At 48.0% G+C, this 19,803-nt stretch overlaps 4 protein-coding genes across 5 annotated transcripts; 2 read left to right on the top strand and 2 right to left on the bottom strand.

Moving 5' to 3' along the window:
- The first annotated feature begins 157 nt into the window (after positions 1–157).
- Positions 158–6,674, top strand: LOC4813153 (uncharacterized). The gene is made up of 3 exons (XM_033385524.1): positions 158–403; positions 3,944–4,517; positions 5,290–6,674. Exons 2-3 carry the CDS (start codon positions 4,083–4,085, stop codon positions 5,647–5,649), a joined length of 795 nt encoding a protein of 264 aa, XP_033241415.1. The 5' UTR covers positions 158–403; positions 3,944–4,082; the 3' UTR covers positions 5,650–6,674.
- A 135-nt stretch (positions 6,675–6,809) lies between these two features.
- Nrx-IV (neurexin-4) lies at positions 6,810–16,943 on the bottom strand. Of its 2 annotated transcripts, none has more exons than XM_015187285.2 (12): positions 16,439–16,943; positions 14,599–14,715; positions 12,127–12,323; positions 11,315–11,456; positions 10,073–11,251; positions 9,880–10,005; positions 9,605–9,808; positions 8,606–9,535; positions 8,364–8,543; positions 7,948–8,292; positions 7,737–7,874; positions 6,810–7,670 (listed from the first exon to the last, which is right to left on the bottom strand). In XM_015187285.2, the coding sequence occupies exons 1-12, from the start codon at positions 16,542–16,544 to the stop codon at positions 7,480–7,482; spliced, it is 3,855 nt and encodes a 1,284-aa protein (XP_015042771.2). In that variant the 5' UTR covers positions 16,545–16,943; the 3' UTR covers positions 6,810–7,479. The 2 variants fall into 2 exon arrangements, with proteins under 2 accessions (XP_015042771.2, XP_001353351.4); XM_001353315.4 differs by lacking the exon at positions 12,127–12,323 and adding an exon at positions 11,589–11,785.
- LOC4813248 (L-aminoadipate-semialdehyde dehydrogenase-phosphopantetheinyl transferase) lies at positions 13,238–14,399 on the bottom strand. The gene has a single exon (XM_003736122.3). It carries the CDS (start codon positions 14,223–14,225, stop codon positions 13,314–13,316), a length of 912 nt encoding a protein of 303 aa, XP_003736170.1. The 5' UTR covers positions 14,226–14,399; the 3' UTR covers positions 13,238–13,313.
- Positions 16,944–17,358: 415 nt separating the features above from the next.
- eIF3l (eukaryotic translation initiation factor 3 subunit l) lies at positions 17,359–19,498 on the top strand. The gene is made up of 4 exons (XM_001353314.3): positions 17,359–17,518; positions 17,651–18,129; positions 18,204–19,176; positions 19,240–19,498. The coding sequence occupies exons 1-4, from the start codon at positions 17,480–17,482 to the stop codon at positions 19,372–19,374; spliced, it is 1,626 nt and encodes a 541-aa protein (XP_001353350.1). The 5' UTR covers positions 17,359–17,479; the 3' UTR covers positions 19,375–19,498.
- The last annotated feature ends 305 nt before the right edge of the window (positions 19,499–19,803 follow it).

Here is a 19,803-nt window from a genome sequence, read left to right as displayed (position 1 = left end):
CAAACGATGTAACAGAGAGAAAGAACGAATAAGAGAGAGCGTTTGCCCACGTACAGTGGACGCCATTTGAATAGAAACCTTCTTTAGTACCAGCTCCAACAGCTGAGAGATTTGCCCAGTATTTCTGGCTGGTGGGGAAACACGGGGCCAGACACGACGCCGGCGCCGGCTGTGAAAGCAGAGCAAAAGCAAAATCCACACGCAGCATAACAATAATTTCAGTCGTATTTTTCCCGACCAGCCCGCGGTTGTTGTTCCAACAAAGATTTCTTCCACACCCAAAACGGAACTTGTTTAAACAGAAACTTTTATTTATTTTACACATATCGAGAAAAGTGATTGCCGGCTACAGAGGCAGAGGCAGAAGCAGAGGCAGAGGCACAGGCAGTGCAGCAGCCGTCGAGTGAGTGTGTGAGGAAAAGTGAGAGAGGAAAAGTGAAAAGCCGGGCGCAATAAGGGGAAGAGAGCGAGTGATTGCCAGCATCCAAGGAAAGCCAACCCACACCCCAACAACAATCCTTAGTCCAAACACCAAACACCAAGCCGACCCAAAACGACTCCCAGCTCCCGCGCTAATGCTCGGTTTCGGTTCGTTTTATATACCCGTAAAGACTACGGGTGTAGTGCCCCCGCGTTTTGCCTAATTGTATTTCGATTTTCCGCTTTTTTTCCTGCTCCCAGATCCCAAAGGCAACTTTGTGGGCATACAGCATACAGCCATGACGGAGCAAGTGGCGCCTTCAACGTGCTCCACTGTATACTCCACTGTGTACTCGATGGCATGTGTGTGCCGATGCTACAACTCGTATTGTGTGGCGTGCCCGTGCCCCGTCGATGCCCAGACAAATATTGACTAAACAAACGCCATGTAGGCAATATTATTGCTAGCGATTTATCTCACTGCACAATGCACAGCCAGCCGCCCACATCGTTTACAGGGTGACCCCAGCCGGGCCCCTCTCCCAGACATGCACACCCGTCTGGGCACAAGTGCCCCCCATATGGGAATGTTTATGTATCCACGGAATCCGGCAGTCGCGTGTCTATAGCCCGGGCCATGTCGACAGTTAACATTCGACATTTCATGCTCATCGCCATCGCAATCGCAATCGCCCACTCGTTTATCACCTGCGATTGCCAAGTCTATTAGGGTCGCGCGCCTTAAATTTATTCTCAACTTTGGGGCACATTCGGCACGTTCCCCTGGCAAGCACTTCTGAGGACTCTCTCTGTGGGACAAAGTGTCTGGCATACTCCGGCGAACAGCGAACAGCGAAAGCAGACAACAGCGCCCGAATGACAATTGAAAGGAACACAAATGAGCATGCAAAGAACGGCACTCGAGTGCATAGACTAGCCTGGCGGCGGGTGGGATTCCGTTCCCCCGTTATCCATTCTCCTGTCGGCACACTCAAATTACTCATACGACGGGTTGGTTGCCTGTGCAACAGAACACAATGCCAGGCACCACCTCAAGTGACGACGCGAACGACTGTCGCCGGTTGCACCGTCACTCACTCTGGCACCCAGATCCAGTCACTGCCACAGACACCGATTGGGGTGTTGTTTGCACACAGCCTTTGAAGGAATTGTTAATCTGTAAATTCGCACACCCCCATTCGCAGGGGGGCAACTATCCGCGGAGCGGGAATGTGCTCATAGTGTGCCACGAGTATTGGGATTTAATACACTTTCATGTGCCCAACACTATCAGAAAGGTGAACATCCCTCGAGGCAGCTCGCTTGGGGCTTCGCTCAGAAACCCTGTGGTATGATGGGATGAAGGCAGAAAAATAATAGAACCCTCAACTTATGCATTAGTTGAATAAGATTGATTCGAAACGACAGAAGGAGCTGAATCCTTTTTATATGCTGACTGAGGGACGCTCTTTCCGCATGAGTAACGTTTACAAACTCAAAAGTCTCCCCGAGGGGCCCGACCATTCAGATATTTTGAGGCACATCCATCCCATCCACATAACGTTTGGCATGTCCCAGGCCCTTATGAATGAAACATGGCATTCGAAGATTGCGTGAGTACTGTGGGGTGCCACTCTTACTATTCGCAATTTGAAATTCATACCGCATGCTACAACGATTTCACTTTTCTGCTTAGATAAGTTTTCAATACCAATGCTTGGCTGCATCTTCCTGACTTCCCCCGTGACGTCAATTGTTTCGGCTCTTTAGTTCCGATTCGTTTGGGTTTGCTTCATCTGCTCGGTTCGGCTTGCCTTTTATGGGGCAACAACAGCCGCACCAGCAGCAGCAACAGCAATGAAAACAAATCAGAATAGTTCCCCTGCCAGCATTCTGGCAGCCTCCCATCTCAGAGGCGATGTATTAATTAATTTGGGCAGCAGCCGCACACTACTCGAACTACACTTTTACTCTTTTTACCCTTGGAGAGGGTAGACAGATGTTTGTAGGTCGTTTGACCAGATTTTTGCATCGCAGACAAGATCTTGATCGGAATTACTCCCAGGGGCTTAAAGTTTTCGATCATACATATACCCCCCCATTGGAACTATGAATGTGCACACCTTAGGAAAAAAAAAACCAGATTCAAAGATGCTAGAGTATCAAAAGATTCTACATGTAAGTCCCAGCTAGCCTTCGCTTCCCTTGCACCGTCCATTGTATTCCCAACTGCAGTTGTTTCTCCCAGTCCATGTCCCAGTCACTGTCCCAGTCCGAGTCCCATTCTCATTTTCGTTTTCATTCTCAGTATACCATTCATTAAGAGGCAGCCCCGGTGCGCACTGATGAGCGCTCGCTGCGCTTTTTGGCAACAGTGCCAGGAGCAGGAGGAGGTGGAGTAGAGGGCTGCTGGGTGTCTTGCTTGGAATGCAATTCACCGTGCGTGTACTCCGCCTCTGCACCGGCACCTGCCCCTGACGCTAGCGCAGTGCCTGTGCCTTCGATACAATCGGGCGGTATATGAATTTATAATTGCATCATTTTTGGGCACACAAGCTGCGAACGCTGCGAGGATGACATTCACTCGGTCACTCAGGCTGCAGTTGCAGTTGCAGTTGCAGTAGACGTTGCCGTTGCCGCTGCAGATGCAAATGTGGTGGCATATACGAGTACATGCGCGTATGACAAATTTGCATGCCATCCCACCGTGAGAAATGCGTCAAATGGTGCGCCTTCTCTGGGTTCATTTCAATAAAAACACTCGGGATGTGTTGCACACAGCTGAATAAAATTTCTTGTCCCCTTTTCTTTTTTTTCTGTTTATTTTCATAACTTTGCAAATACCGAAATAACGCATTGGCCCAAAAAACCAATTGAAATATTTATAAACTCCCAAAAACCAATCACTAGCCCGCATCAGTGGCAAAAAATGCCTCAATTGGGTAATCACTGAATGATAAATGGCGCCTAATAATTACTTGTTTGGATAAAATTTTCGGGTTACCGAATACGAGTATTAACATAACAAAACAATTCTCAGGTATTGCCTTATAAACAATTCGTCAGAACACATAAATATGCACCTGTATTTGAGGTACAAATAGGAAGACTAGAATAGATTTATTGTGTGAAAAGTTTCTTGGAACTGTATTTATACACAAAAATTTCTATGGAGTAATAATACTTCTCCCAGATTTGGCAAGCCAAAGGAACAATCAATATGTATGGATATATTCTTGATCGGCATCTTGAGCCCTTCTGTCTGGTGGAAGTGGATGTGTGTAACACCCAGAAGGAAGCGTTTCCGACCCTATTAAGTACATATATTCTTGATCAGCATCAATGGCCAAGTCGATCTAGCTATGTCTGTCTGTCTGTCCGTCTTAATGAGCGCCTATATCTCAGATAAACGCTGTGTCCTCTAAGACACAACCTCTCGTTGTTAGATGTGTTCATACAGATGTACGAGTACATATGAGAAATTCACACCATTTCTTATGGGAACTTCATGTCTTTCCTCCAGGCGCAAGCAGGGGATGGATGATGACTGAACTAAGAATCTAGTGGAATAGAAGAGGGCCAAAGGACCACGCGCAACCAAGCACCGAAACCATCAAAGAACATATCATTTTGTGAAAGAACATAGTATCAGTATTAGCAGCATGTTGGACATCACTTGGCTACCCACCGCCTGCGGCTCTCTGGCACCTGCCCTGATACCGCCGGCACACATTGCCATTCTGTGGTACTTCTGGGAGAACTACTCCCGGTACGTGGACAGGCACTTCTGCACCTGCTCTTGCTGGGACACCGTGTTCAAGGGCCCCTACGAGTCGGGGGTGGCCGCCTACAAGCACATGTACTTCAATGCCACTCCCAACAGCTTCAAGATGTGGATACTGACCGTCTTCGCTGTGATTGCCCTGTACGAGTGCATTAAGCGGCTCATCGCCCTGATCCTGCAGAGCCGCGTGCGGTACTCGATGCTGCTGCTCTTCCTGCTGTCCATCTTCTCGCACTACTACGCCTGGTGGGCGTACATCAACTACTACAACGACGACTACTACAACCAGTGGAACCACCAGCTCTTCTTCACGGTAAGCTCACAACTTTCAAAGTCAAATATCCCGGAACATGCTGCTGTCATATGTGCCCCTACGACTTGTCTTAGCCCCAAGTGCCGCAGCGCCGGTCATCCATAATTTATTGCCAAAGTTCGTTCGATTGCGTGCTCTAAACTTGGACAATATCCTCGCCTGCTGAGGATGGGAGCATTTTTCCGAGCACTTCGCACTAAGCGCTGGTGGGCGCCCGCGGGGCAGAAGATAGCACTGCAAAATATAGGCCCTGCGAGGGCTGCGAGGTAATAAGTTTCAAGTGAAAATCTATCCCCGTAAAAGTATAAACTCAAAAGTTTAACCCCGTTAATGAGCAATTCACGAGGGCGAAGAATGAGTGGGCTGACCTAGAAAATAATAATGGAAATCTGTTTGCCAGCCTCGTTAATCTGATTGCCTTCCAGGCAGCAAATGGCCGGATTGGATTTCCTCAATTTAACCGATTGCTGGTTCCATAACAGCCATACAAACTATTTTCCGCAATTCAAAGTTTTTATTTCTTGAAGTGTTCAAGAAACACATTTCAATTCCATCCGTTTACATACTATTTATACAGATGTAGGGGAGTTGAGACCGCTTCGACATGACCTTTAAATATACTTTCATATATTCGCGGAACACCTTTTGAGCGGAACTTTAACCGGCTGAGTAGAACATCAGTCGATCCAGAAATGATTCTGGAATTATCTTTAGTGTACATATTACTTCTCGAAATTGATCTCATCTATAAATTTGCATCCCAATTTTCCAGATTACCGAACTGTTCTCAACAGTGCTGGTGATGCACCTGGCCAGCACCACTAATGTGGTCACACCGAAGAAGGTCTTCTGCATTGTTGGCATCGCCCTGCTGCACATCCTCGCCAGCAGCTTCGATCAGTTCTTCCTCAATGTAGTGCGAGGCGAGGGCTACGCCCACCAGATAGTGCGGGATATTGGATTCATGGTGCCCGATCTGCTGCAGCTCTTCGTTCCGGTATGGCTGCTCCGTCAGACGCGACGTGAGAGCTACTCCACGCGGCCCTTCTATAGGGATCGGAAGCTGCATCGAGACATCGTGGCCATGTTCTGCCTGGTGTCTCTGCTGTTCGTCCTGTGCACGGTTTTGTGAGAGCGAATCATGCTGGACGCCTACGAGGAGACGCACGGCAAGATCGAGCCCGTGCAGGATGCAGCGGTGCAGCTGCTGAACCGATATCGAATGCTGGCCAGTGGCAATATCCACAACTAGAGACAGAACTGACGGACCCGGATCGAGGTGGACTGGAGAGGACAATATGCAGCACTTGGCAGTAAGTGCAGGGCGCCAACACGTCCCGATTCCTGTAGAATTTTGTATTTTGATTTACCATTTGTGATAGTTTTTCTTGTCGTGAGTGTTCTTTCTGAACACTTTGTTTTTTTTTGTGGTTTTTTTTTTGAAGTGTTGAAGCATATCGGTAAGCATAATCAGCTAACTAATCAAGGTACATAATCAATACAGAAAACTGTAATCTTCCATTTAGAAACAATGTTGACCGATGTTGATGTTGAGTTGAGACATAATCCCATAGTTGAACTAGGTATACACATACAATAGCATAGATATACATATACTAGAATCGAGCGTAGGTGTAGCCTCCCCCTCTAGATACAACGAACATGTGAACACGAATGAGCGTGAACTTGTCCGTAGAGACCTACATAGTGTGTAGTGACATTGGTTATACAAAAGAACAGCGATGGATTATGGATGTGGATGTGGATGTGGATGTGGATGTGGACTGTGGATACCCTCCCCACCCGATGTTATAGTACTACCTTAACGTGTTACATGTGTGACTTACGACTGTTGTTCGATAATAATAATAACAATATTATACACGTGCATACAAATGGCAAACCCAATATTCCAATACATATACATACATACATACATACATAGTAGTAGTAGAGACCCAAATCGTAGTAATCAAAATTAATGTTAAACGAGATATTGTTACAAGGAAATCAAAAAACAAACCATCAAATATTAATATTTGGAATAGCCTATACATATACACGTACACGTACACATACACATACATTATATATACATATATACCTATATATTTTAGTATACAAGAATATATTGAATAAACTTTAAGAGACTGAAAATTCAGTAGTTTCCCTAGCATCCGACAAATTGGTAAGTTCCACACAAACACTTTTCAGTTGTTTATAGTTTTATTTTATTGAAATTTAAAAATTAAAAAAAACCTTTCATTGTCTCGTTTTTTTTTGTTTTTGTTTTTTTTTTATGTATATAATATAGTTCTATAATCTAGATTTTTGCAAATTCAAAGTTTAAGACGTTTAAACTGCATTTTCCAAAAATACAATTTGCCTTTCGATTTTTTTTTTAAAGTAGCAGATTTGTTTAGCCACAAAACGATTCGATTCACGTGTTCTTTTGTGTGTAAATTAGAAGACATATTTAATTATACATTAGAACAAAACATATTAAAAGTAATGGAATGTTCATCTTTACATGTATGTATGTATACTCGCCATACTCGTCATACTATCAAAAAGTGGCTGGTTTCGGTAAACTTAAAATACAAGTTTTAAACTTAATTTCGCAAACAAAAATGTGTTCATAAAATTAACTAAAAAAAATGGACGGTTTTCTGACTATTGAGAGTGTTCCAAAAGTGAGAGTGGTGTAAGGGTAAGGGTAAGGTGCCGTCAAACAACCGAAGAATAAAACATAAATAACCGGCTACAAACAAAATACAAATCAAATACAAAACTGGCAGTGCGTGGAAAAGTCTCAATCCAGTTTTCGGTGAGAATTCTCCGCGTATTCCTTTGATTTTTCATTACGTTCTTTATATCTTTTCTTTTTGGTGAGTCTTCTGCTTGTCTAAGGCGATTTGAAAAAAAAAAAAATAATGTATTTGTGTGTATTCTTGCGACTGGATTAGATGAAGATCTCTGTTCGCTTTCTGACTTGGTGGCCAGTGGTCGAGTGGAGGACTGCGTCATCGGGATCGTCGGCGCCATCGGCTCCATGATCCTCGTGCGTCAAATAGTCGCCTTTGTGGCGGTGCAGATACCGGCCGATGAGGAAGAACATGAGTATCAGCAACAGGAACAGAATCACGAGCAGACCTATCAATTAATACAAGTTAAGCATGAATCGGCTGCTAATCAAGTGGAGGAAATTCAAGCACTTACATGCCAGCAGCACAGAGTTCACCTCATTGTAGGCCTTGCGCAGCTTTTCCTCATCAACCAGAGGTGGTGGTCGGGTCTCGATTTCGATGGGCGGATGCGTCACTGGCTCAACGCCGCAAAAGTCTTCAGTCAGTTGTGCTATAACGAAGAGGGTGGTAGGCATTCGATGTATATTCTGGGGAGAGACAGCACTTCAATTCTGACTACTTACTGCCCATGGACCTGACGTTTTTCGGTGGATTCTGCTGGAACATCAGCTTGAGCGGATAAATGTCATCGAACTGCACTCGGGAGACACAGCCGACGAAGCCATCGGTCATGGACTCGTTCTTGCCAATGTACATGTACTGGATGTTGTTGAACTGGGCATCGGCCGAGGCTTTGATGTCGAAGTGGTACTCCACGGGCTCGTAGTTGTCCACCTGCAGGACCACTGTGGATCCGCCATTCTTGCGCATGAAGCGCATGTCGTGGTACTGGCCCAGCCCAAAGTGCTTCTTGGGGAAGATGATCTCCTGCCGCTCGAAGCCAAAGTCAAAGACGCAGCGCAAGTGACCTGCAAGGGGATTGACGGGAGCAATAATAATAATAATTTCTGCTTACACCAAAGAAGTTTCATCTACGCACCGGAATTGGAAATCTGTATGGTCAAATATTCGCCAGTCAAATTTGAGGAGAATCCCAGCAGGAAGCCTTTGGGAATGGTCGTTGTGAAGCCAACGCGAATGTTCTCCGCAATACTGGAGCGGAAGGAGCCCTCGAACTCGTAGCGAATGATCGAGCTGGAACGCAGGTTGACACCAATCTCTGCAGTCACAGAATTTCCATTAAATAAGATACAATTACTGCCGGCTAGAAGCATTACTCACCATCTGCGCAAATGGGTCCTTTGAATGCGCTCCAACGGCAGTCGCAGCTGTAGCCATCGTAGCGCTCGATGCAGGTGCCATTGTTGAGACATGGACTCGACTCACAGCGACCCACACACCCAGAGCTGATGCCATACAGTCCCCGCTTGGAGTGCTCCTTGAGGTCCACCATCTTTCCGTTGAGCAGCAGGGCGCGGATGCAGCCCACATACCCATCTCGATACTCTGTGGTGGCTCCAATGACCAGATCGGAGGTCAGATGAAGGGCACGCACTGGGCCCGGCGGTTCACGAACCTCCGCCTTTATGGATCCGTCCACCACCAGACGAGCCTCCTTTCTGTTGCGCTCCACACTCACCGTGTGCCAGTTGTTGTCGTTTAGGTGATAGCTGGTCCCGACATTCACACCGAGGGGCCCGCTGCCCGCCTGGTACTGGAACTGCAGCTTGTTGCCGCCGATCAGACTCAGTTTGATGTAGTCCGTGGGGCCAGTGGCGTGGAAGAGAACCGAGTTCTCCTGCGTGGTGCGGAACTCCAGGTAAATGTCGCCAGAGTGGCCCATGTCGAAGGGTGGCAGGTTAATGGAGGCGTCGGAAATGCGGAAGGTCACCACATTGCTGAACAGATCGTCGCCCTCGCAGCGCAGCGGTCCGAGCGTATAGCGACCCTGTTTCTCGTCCAGAGGGGTGCCCGTGTCGCCGAACTTCACCGCCCGCACTGGCAGATATTCCTTCTCGCGTATGTCGCCGCCATCCTCCATCCACTCCAGGGAGTTGGAGTCACAGTTGCACCACTTGGTGGGGTCGTGGCACTTTCCCAGTATGCCGCACTCGCACTTACGCGATCCTGGCAACGCGCCAGCCCAGTAGTCCATGGGTTGATTGTGGCGCGAGAGCCACCAAGAGAACGGACGGAAGTTTCCAGCTTCAGCTATGTGGGCGAGGGGGAGGGAGGGCATAAATCAGCATAAATTATCACGATACGGAGCCAGATACTTACAGGGGGAGTTGAAGAGTCGCGAGGAGCGGCAGGAGTAGCTCAGACGCTGCCAGCAGCTGTGAGAGCGGTTCAGCAGGGCCTCGATCTGCAGTAGATTGGCATCGTACATAATGGATTGCTCGAAGGAGCCCGGCTCCTGGAAGCCATCCACTGTGGTGGTGTGCTCTTGACTGTGGCTCAGCGTGGTGATGACGCGACCATCCGCTGAAAGAAACATTTAAAAGCCATCCATCAATGAAGCAATATTCCTCGCAACTGTGTGACACTCCACTTACAATAGAACTCGCAAGTGACGGGGAAGGGCTCCAGGGGACCACTGCCATCCACATCCAGATTGAGGTTCACCCGCTGCTGCACATGTTGGACATTCTTGAGCGCCAGACAGGACAATGGATTGTTGGCTGAAAAGGAGACATCGAGGATGTGAATTTCACGGTGCCGCTTCCCTTTTGTCTGCATGACACTTACAAGTATGACAAACGGCTCCCGCGTATCCCGTGTGGGCGCAGTCGCAGAAAAACTCCATGGAATTCTGGTGGCACACACCCTTGTGCTGGCACGGATTCGGGTTGCAGCGATCAATCATTTGGCAGGCATCGACTACAACTTCGTCGCCGCAACAAACCTCCTCTCCTTGAACCCAGTCCTGGGGCAATTTGTAGTTGCCGTCCACCGAAATGAGCCGCATGCAGCCCACAAAGCCGTTCTTCTCCTTGCCACCCGCTATGTAGTAGAGCGCTCCAGTGGCTATCTGCAGGTTCTTGGTCGTGGTCATCGGCCGCTGATCAATGTTCAGGATGAGGCGATTCCGCTCGATGGAGAGCACAAAGGAGTGCCACTTGCCGTCGTTAAACTGATCGTCGTAGTTGTCGAGGATGATGCGGGGCCTGTCCTTAGCCATCAGATCGATCTTGACCTTACCGAACTCGAGGAAGACCTTGATGTAGCCTCCGGAGTAGAAGTCGTGGTGGAGCATAACGCCGCTCTCCTCGTACGTGCGGAAGTAGAACGAAACGTTGAGACGCTGCGAGTTCTCGTAGCCCTTGAGCCGCACAAAGGAGCCGCGGGTGGTGAAGGTCACCGGATAGATCGGCGGCGCGGGGCACGCGTAGATTGTGTTCACCTTGTGGTAGAGATAGGCCTCGCCCAGCTCGTAGCTGTCCTTCATGCCCCGAATGAAGTTTGTCGAGTTGAAGTAAATGTTCTCGAAGCATCCAGAGAAGTTCTGCTGGACGATGAGGCCCTCCTGGATGTTGGGCACGCCGCCCAGATACAGCTCCCGGTTGAGATTCAGGCGACTGAACTCGCCCTTGATGCGGCCGCGCACTATGACGCGGTCCACCGAGAAGATGATGTCCCGCTGGTTGCGCGAAATCACGACATCGTGCCACACATTGTCGTCCAGCAGGCTGCCCACCGACAGAGAGGTCATCAGGCCCGATCCCAAGTCCAAATTCAGGACCATTTTGTTGTCCTTCAGCTGCAGGCCATAATAGTCGCCCTGGGTGCCGCGCGAGTACATCATCACGCCGTTGGCGAAGGCCGTCTTGAAGCGGAACCGAATCGACTCGCGCGTCGAGGCAATGGGATCGCGGCGCAGATCATAGCGCACGAGACCAGTCCCATTGAAGTACAGGTTCTCCGAGACTGTAACCGAAACAAGGATCGAATGAGAGTTGGCCCTTCAATTGTTCAAGTAGCAGCACTTACTGTAGTCGCAGCCGTAGAGCTCCGTGCGCATGGATATGCGATCGTGCCAGCGGGTGGGATTTATCCTCACCCACTGGGCAATGATGGGCACCTCGAAGACGTTGTAGTGTATGGAATTGCCATCGGAATTGCCCTTGAACATCTGTTTTACGTATGGAAAGACATTTTAATGGAGTAATTGGAGTAAATCTACATTTGAATCACTAGTGGCAACCTTTAAGCCTTGCTGACTGTTAGTTAATTGTTTAGTTAAGCCTAGGGTTAGTCACCGTACCTGCGGCTCGCTTGTGGGATTCACATACGAACGCCAGAACTCGCCATCGTCCGAGTACTGGACAATGTACTCCGTCACAAACTCGTCCGTGTGCATGCGTCCCATGGTGGCGATTTTGCGCACCATGCTCGCCTCTCCCAGATCGAGTGTTAGAAAGTGGTTATAGGTATTCTCAACTGGTGTCCAAGCAGCGTTCCCTGTTCCAGCATTAGGTGCACGTTAGTTGCAGTGTTTAAGAGTGTGAGTGTCAGGAGGATAGTGGAGGAAGTGCTACGTTACATGCCATAAATAAAACATAACCAAAACCATAAAAAAGCAAGCACAAAATCAAACAAAAATGTTAATGGATAATGATTATGATAAAGCGGATTGCTTTAGGAGATCGAGCAAAGGAGTTCCCCCAGTCACCAGTCACCAGTTACCAGCCACCAACCACCAGATTACAACACACACATTCCATTATGGGATTAGAGAGAGAGACATTCGTTTTGTTAGAGGGAAAGAGAAGGGAGGGAGATGAACGGCCTCTGGGGCTTACCTTGACGTTGCCGCCCGGCTCTTTATAGTCGGCAAATTCTAGATCGGTTATGCCATAGCTTATGGTGTACTCTGTCACGTACTCATTGCTATGAGGACGTCCTTGCAGGGCTATGTGCGTGACATTGCGCACCAGGCCCAAGTCAATGATCAGACGCTGATCAAAGTCCGAGTTCTTGGCCGACCACGAGGTGCCAGCTTCAGTTCATGGATAGAGTCGCAAGGATGGATAATGGGCGGCAATAAAACAGAAACGATAAAATTAAAAACGAAAACAAATCAAAATCCACTTAAAGTCTACATCAAATGTGGGGGGGGGATCGATCCTGTGGCATCGAAGAGTTTAAAGTCTCCCGCCCGGGGTGGTGTTCCCATTAATAAACCATAATTTACGGGGCGAGACCGATTGACAGCTGCAAGTGGTCGCTGCTGCAACCCAAAAGGTCCTTCAAATCAGCCATAAGAGTGCAGCGGCGGCGGCGGCAGGGGCAGCGGCAGGGGCAGGGTTCAACCCCTGCCAAAAAAGGATTTTGGCAGAGGCCTTTGTAATCCTTGAGGGTTGAGTTGGTGCCAACACTAAATGGGCAGGACGTTTGCACATATAATGGGCAAGCATAAACAATTGCAGCAGCAGTCGGATGGCTTTGTTTTAATTGCGGACCGCGCGCCAAATGCTGCGGAGCAGGTGTGACAAAATAGTGTGAGAACGTAGCGGACTGCAGAGAGGGATTCGATACCCATTCCCATTCCCATTCTCCAAAATCTCCGGTCAATGCCGCATGAAAGTTTCGCTCGTTTGAGCGCTGGCAACCGCAGCAGTCGCTCCCATCATCGATTAAACTTTGAAAGGCAATCCGGGAATGCCAAAAATAAGCGAGCTACCCTTGCCGTGTCCTGTTTGGCGCATAAATTTACCCACCAAACAAACGAACGAACGAACGAACGTTGTCTGGCCCCTGTCTGAGGCCCATTACGGGTCCCCGAATTTGGGTTTATTGCCTGTTAAGCACATTTCCGGCTTGCTTTTTCTTCTATTTTGTTATTCCAGTGTCAGGCAAACAAAGTGGGAAGCGCGCCGGCAGGGGTCGGGGGGGGACATGACAACACAATAATTGCCCAAGAGTAGAGATTATAGGATATTTCAGAACATAGATCTAGATTTATTCTACAGATAACAAATCTCCTCCGTCAGCGATCGCTCTTGTGGGGCTTCAGCAGCGCCTCCTTGCAGTAGTCCACCACGCTGCTGTCCAGCTCGGCAGCGTCTGCACTCTTTACAATAAGCTCGTCGAAGCGGAGCATCTCGAATCTGGCGTGATCCTGGGGCAGGCAGTTACGGAATGCGATGGCAGCACAGTACTTCTCCTCCAGCAGGTGCTCCTCAAAGTGCCAGTTGTCCATCGGCTTGTCGTTGCAGCGCAGTGTGGTGCCGATCAGCGGGGAGACGGCCTCCACCAGCGAATGGGTGGTGTCCACAGAGAAGCTAATCTTCTCTAGGTCCACTGTGATGCCTACGCCGAGCTCTTTGACGTAGGCCTCCTTCAGGCACCAGTGGCGCATAAATGCCTTCAGTTGGGCGGGTTCGTTGTGCTGCGGGCGGCCGATATAGCTCCACTCTTGGGCCGAGAACTTGCCCTTCATGAGCCGAAAGAAGTCAGACAGAGGCTTGCCTCCGCCATACTCGATCTTCATGACATCTGTTCCAATGCCAAAGTCCGCCGCCTCACTCCCCGTGGTGTCGGTGTCAGTGGTGATACCAGCCAGCAGCACCAGACGGCCCTGATGCGAGACATTAAAGCTGAGTGGTGGCGGCGGCTGCTTCTCCGCCGCCTCGCTCTGCCCTCGCACCCAGTAGGGCTTGCCGCGCACGTCGCGGGCAAATTGCACTTGATGGTAGGCCGTCGCCGTGCACACGCTCACATATTTACGCATTAATAGCCGACCAATTAGCGAGGACAGAAAGTCATCGATGAAGTGGAACTTCATCAGGCGGGTGCGCTCCTCGGGCTGTATCGCAGCCACCGCCTGCGTCAGCTGCGGCAGCGTGGGCGTCCATGTGCCCAGATCAAAGGCCCAGCGGGTGCAAACGTGTCTGCTCATCGGGATGGCAGTTTAGTGTGAGATAAGTCAATTGTTTTACGGAACTATCTAATTGAGTCAACGCTCATTTTGGGCGTTTTCTTCGTTTTGCGACAAAAAAAAAAAAGGTTTTTGCCGTTCCGCTTGATCTGCTTCTTCTTGGTGTCAGTATGCCCGCAGTGGAAAAGCGAGAATATACCAATTTATAGACTATATTAAAAAATACACTATAAAAATACTGCAAACGGGAGGGGTCTTTGGGGGGTCTATTTGAAAATAATCAACAGAAGAGCTTAATAAAACAGAAATCAACGGTAACTAAAGCATACAAACAAAATCAATCAAACGAAGTTAAAGTAAGTACATAAAGAATTAATTGTAGTGCGAAACTTACCATTCAATCGCGCCTTCTCTGGCCCCCGCTCCCCGAGCGATGAAGTGGCCGTGAGCACTGCCCTCTCCATCAGCGGCTGATTGCATTCATAGTCGGAGAAGTAATCGGTGAAGGCATCTGAAAGCGACGAAAGACTCTCTTTTAATACTCTTTCGCTTGACCCATATGCAGATACATTGTGTGTGTGGAATAAATGGATTACAAACTGTCACAGGCGAAAATTAAATTGAGATGCGAACAATATGTTTGGACAGCGGCCAAGAATTTCAAGTACTTTATTTCGGTCATATTTGTTCGAGTGGCTGCATTTCGGTGCTGGTCCCTGGCCTTCTTGCTTTTTATGGCTATCATAAATAAGGCCACAATAATAATAAACAGCTGGAGGGTAAATATTCATCGATATGTACTCGCACATGTGGAGCCATGTACGTGTAGCCATGAAAGGATCGCAGATTCTTGTCTCATATTTGTACCACAATATTATGCATATTGCAAAGTGCCCACTCAGACGGTGGAACAAGTGAAGAAGGCAGACAGGAATTCTAGCGCAGACATCAGACAGGACACGGGACACGGGAAACAAAACAGCGTTCCAGCAACGTTGCAATAAACAACCCCCAAGCGATGGATGGGCGATGGGTGCAGCTCCTAGGTAAACAAGGCCAGGACGGGGCAAAACAACCCTTACACGGGTTGTTCCGGCCCATCCATCCATCCATCCGTCCAGCCAGAGTTCATGTACACTTTAAGCTGACTTTGAGCCGTGGAAATCCACAATGATTAGCTATCAGAGCGGGACACGCACGACAGTCCCCGGCCTCGAGTAAGGCAAATAATCAATATGGGGGCAGTGCTACTACTTTGAACTACTTTTACTGCTGCCTTCTATTGCTCCTTTAAGAATATACACGGATGGACATTCCCCGAACGGTCGGTCTTACATAATGGCCCAGTGCGTACGTTTTTTTGTGTGGAATATCTAATCACAATAGAACTGGAAATCTGGCTAATGTTCTCAATGAAATAAATATGACGCGACCGATGGGGAAAAGCAATTTCCGCCGATCTAGAAACGTGGAGTGCGAATGATGGGGCGGGCGAAGCACAGAAATAACTTATCAACGCGTCGGACGGGGGATGTCTATCCGGATGGGGCGCGGGGTAATTGGCAATTTATTGCGAGAAAATTGTTTATTTTTAGTCATAAAAATGTTTGCATTTGAACTCTGAGTTGTTTATTTGTAAGCGCAACAAGCTCTGTTAGTCAGGAGAAAGAGTATTTCCAGACTTTAATGCTCGGGTAATCCGCTCTGTTGACATATGGTGCGATGCCCCCATGGCAGCACGTGCACAGCATCAGCACGAGAGGCAGCATCAGTCGCATGCGCAATGAAGTCACCGGGAAAGTCGCCGGATGCGGCTTGCAGGGAAGCGACATGGCATCCTTCATTCAACCCAAGCACCGACCGGCAATTGTTCCCATGGGTGGCCAACGCATGCATCCGATAAGAAAGAGAATTTCGAGTGCGGCGGCTCCAACGAAAACGAGTTGTTGCTAGTCGGCGGTTTTGTTGTGATCGTTTCGATCTCCCTCTCGCACTCTCTCGCTCTCACGCTCTCCCTCTCACGCGCGATCGAAAGAGCGAGTTGAAAAGCAAAGCACAGAGTAAAAGAAAAATGGAAATGACGAAGAGCGAGTCTTCAGCTTTGGGGAACACGCCCAAATTTTGGCTTACAAACAATTGGTGTTTTTATGCAACTTTCAGGGCGTTTTTTTCAAATAAATTCTACAAAACGAACGCGCATTCATTCATAAATTACGATTATACACTGGACTCACCTGCTTGCACAGATCTCAGGCTGTTGTTGGCCAGCAGAAGGAGGCATAGGCACAACTGAATCGAAAAGAACGACGCTTCTGTGGAGGAGGACTTGGGCTGCCTCATTCTGGCTCTGTGGTGGGAAATCACTAGATCCGATTTACAAACACATTTATATCCGTTTTCCGTATTCAGTGCAATGCTTCACGAATTTACTGCAGCCAAATGCACTGCGCTGGCAGTCCCAAAGACACAGGGGGCTGGGGCTGGGCACTGGAAACGCGTCCGCGATGTCAACTTCTACGCTAGCAATTTCTTTAAACGTTGTCTTTTAGATGTTCACAATTGTATTTCGATATGACTGTTGCTCTGCAGCTCCTACTACTCACGCCCTCTTTGAGAAGGTGCTTCGTTTGAATTAGAAATAATTAACGCTGCGGGGATGACACACGAACACGTCCCTCTCGCTGCACAGTCGAAATTAGTGTGAAGTATTTCGAATAGGAAAATATCTTTACGAAAAAGATGGGGGAAAGAAGAAAATATCAGAATGTCGACGGTATTTATTCGGTATTTAAGGACTAGTCACAAAACAGAGATAGTATGCGACAATAAGTTTAAATAATTTCGATGATCCAATTTTTCAGATCCAATTTCGCTGGCTGGCTGGCTGTGTATGCTGGAAAACATCTTTTGTCACAAATAGTGCCTCTGTTATTCGACTGATAGCCGCGAGACGTGTTGCGTTTTATGTCTCATGCTATATATCTCTACGTAGAAAAGTTAGAAAAATCCAATGTCATAGGCTATAAGGATTATATTGTAGATTAATTTTATACTTTTTGGTATACTTTTACGTCCAAATTAAAATGTTATGTGTACTTAGCCTTTATTTTAAAAGTGAGACGGAATATTTCGATATATTTCTGAGAGTCTGACGGTATATTTTATCGATAAAACCACGGTCACACTGATTCTCTTTCTTTTCGCCAAATTTTTGTTGGCGTGTTGACAAAAAACCGTGCTTCCTTGTGGATTTGTGTAGAACAGAAGAATATATCATGTCTAAATACAGCGGTGAGGAGTTTTCCAACAACGGGGTAAGTTCTAGCAGTCTGGCGCGACTGCAAAGCAGCGAAATCATTAGTTTTGGCTATGTCGGTAACATAACCCAACTTTTTTCCCAGATATTTGTAGAATGCATTTGATTTCTAAAATTTGTTTATTTCCAGGACTTTTATGATGACTTTGCCCACACCGGCGATCCCGCTCTGGATATGGAGTATGAGCGCAACTACTACGCCAGCCGCATGCCGGAGAATGTCAAGTACTTCTTGATGAACTTCTGCCAGGCCGTCAAGGAGGGAAATCTCTATGATATACAGAATATGTACGAGAACACATTTCCGCAGATTAGTGACCACCACTTTGACAAATCATCTTGGCCAGAGGAGACGGAGGTCGGGGCGCTCGTGGAGAACGACAAGGTGTTTATGATCCTGTACAAGGAGCTGTACTACCGTCACATCCATGCCCGCATACCTGGTGGCCCCAAGCTGGATCAGCGCATCAACTCGTTCTTCAACTATTGCGATTTCTTCAACCTAATCATTTCGGCGCCGAACCCCGTCATGCTGGAGTTGCCCGACATTTGGCTGTGGGAGCTCGTTGACGAGTTTGTGTATCAGTTCCAGAACTTTGCCCAATACCGGTAAGGGATTTTCACTTCTCCCACATCTCCCATCGTACATCCTGATCTTGATAATATGAATCTATAAATTGCAGTGCCCGGCTTACGGACAAATCGCAGGAGGAGATTCAACAGCTGTGCGTGAACCACAGCAATGTATGGAGCATTCTGTGCATTTTGAACGTCCTGCACTCGCTGGTGGATATCTCCAACATCAAGAAGCAGCTGGAGGCGATTTCCGGGGGAATCGATCCGAACACTGTGTCCGGAGACTTTGGCAAGCTCTCCTTCTACAAGATGCTGGGATACTTCTCGCTGGTCGGCCTTCTGCGCGTGCACTCTCTGCTGGGTGACTACTACCAGGCCATCAAGGTTCTAGAGCCCATTGAGATCCACAAGAAGTCTGCCTACTCGCACATACCAGCCTGTCAGATATCGACATCATACTACGTCGGCTTTGCCTATATGATGATGCGCCGCTATGCGGATGCCATACGCACCTTCTCCGACATCCTGCTGTATATCCAGCGCACAAAGCAGCTGTACAGCACGCGCTCCTATCAGAACGATCAGATCAACAAGCAGGCCGAGCAGATGTACCACTTGCTGGCCATCTGCCTGGTCCTGCATCCCCAGTGCATCGACGAGTCCATTCAGCAGGTGCTGCGCGAGAAAAACTACCACGACGCCATGTTCAAGATGCAGTGCGGCGACCTGGAGGTCTTCAAGTCGTTCTTTGTGTTTGCTTGCCCACGCTTTGTCAGCCCCTGCCCCCCTGCAGCCGATGCGCCCATGGAGGACTACGTAAAGGACCCCATGGAGCACCAATTGCAGGTGTTCATGGATGAGGTGCGCCAGCAAAAGGATCTGCCCACCACACGCTCGTATCTGAAGCTCTACACCACATTGCCGCTGGCCAAGCTGGCCTCCTTCATCGACCCCAATGCCAACGACGACGATGTGTCCAAGCTCTTGATACGCCTGCTCTGCTTCAAGCACAAGATGCGTAATTTGGTCTGGAGCAAGGGCCCCAGTGGTCTGGAAGGCACATTCAAGTCCGGCTCTGAGGTAAGTTTTCAAAGGATCACTCGGCTCGCTCTGAGAAATGTTCTCATCCGTTCATCTTTATAGCTCGATTTCTACATTGACGACGACATGATTCACATAGCCGACACCAAGGTCTCCCATCGCTACGGTGACTTCTTTGTGCGCAAAATCATGAAGTTCAACGACCTGAATCGCAAACTGAAGAACATCAACATTTAAACCCAATAGTTTACGATATATTTAATATTCCAAACTGGACCGATTCGTTCTGATGATACCAATAAAAGAATGCCTGCGCGTATCCATATCCGCAGGAAAGGGTCCTCAACCAAACAAAAAAAAACCGAACTTTATTATATCCTGCACTCAAAGATTATAGGGGTATATTAAATTCGCGTAGATGTGAATTGTTTATACATACGATCTCAAAGTTTGGCCCCTCATTGGGCGGAATACAAGATTCTCATGTGTCTCTCTCTCTCTCTCTCTGTCGGCTGGATGAGTTTTCGTTGTAAAGAGAGAGAGAGAGAGAGAGACGGAGATATATGTAGGGGACGATTCGGTATGGAAATAGATCATTACTTGGAAAAAGGATAAACGAAGGGCTAGAACTCACATTAAGAGATAACTAGTGGTCGCGCTCCACCT

Source organism: Drosophila pseudoobscura, chromosome X (assembly GCF_009870125.1).
Source record: "Drosophila pseudoobscura strain MV-25-SWS-2005 chromosome X, UCI_Dpse_MV25, whole genome shotgun sequence".
In the NCBI taxonomy this organism is placed as follows: domain Eukaryota; kingdom Metazoa; phylum Arthropoda; class Insecta; order Diptera; family Drosophilidae; genus Drosophila; species Drosophila pseudoobscura.
Note: the sequence above shows the minus strand (reverse complement) of the source record. Positions and strands in the feature narration are given on the sequence as shown.

Excerpts from the sequence above, each read along its gene's own strand:
- eIF3l (XM_001353314.3), top strand. The coding sequence starts at position 17,480 with ATGTCTAAATACAGCGGTGAGGAGTTTTCCAACAACGGG. Across the intron at positions 18,130-18,203 it reads CAGAACTTTGCCCAATACCG|TGCCCGGCTTACGGACAAAT; the intron begins GTAAGGGATTTT and ends TATAAATTGCAG. Across the intron at positions 19,177-19,239 it reads CATTCAAGTCCGGCTCTGAG|CTCGATTTCTACATTGACGA; the intron begins GTAAGTTTTCAA and ends TCATCTTTATAG.
- LOC4813248 (XM_003736122.3), bottom strand. The coding sequence starts at position 14,225 with ATGAGCAGACACGTTTGCACCCGCTGGGCCTTTGATCTGGGCACATGG.
- Nrx-IV (XM_015187285.2), bottom strand. The coding sequence starts at position 16,544 with ATGAGGCAGCCCAAGTCCTCCTCCACAGAAGCGTCGTTCTTTTCGATT. Across the intron at positions 14,716-16,438 it reads CCTGAGATCTGTGCAAGCAG|ATGCCTTCACCGATTACTTC; the intron begins GTGAGTCCAGTG and ends CGTCGCTTTCAG. Across the intron at positions 8,293-8,363 it reads CATACAGATTTCCAATTCCG|GTCACTTGCGCTGCGTCTTT; the intron begins GTGCGTAGATGA and ends ATCCCCTTGCAG.
- LOC4813153 (XM_033385524.1), top strand. The coding sequence starts at position 4,083 with ATGTTGGACATCACTTGGCTACCCACCGCCTGCGGCTCTCTGGCACCT. Across the intron at positions 4,518-5,289 it reads ACCACCAGCTCTTCTTCACG|ATTACCGAACTGTTCTCAAC; the intron begins GTAAGCTCACAA and ends CCAATTTTCCAG.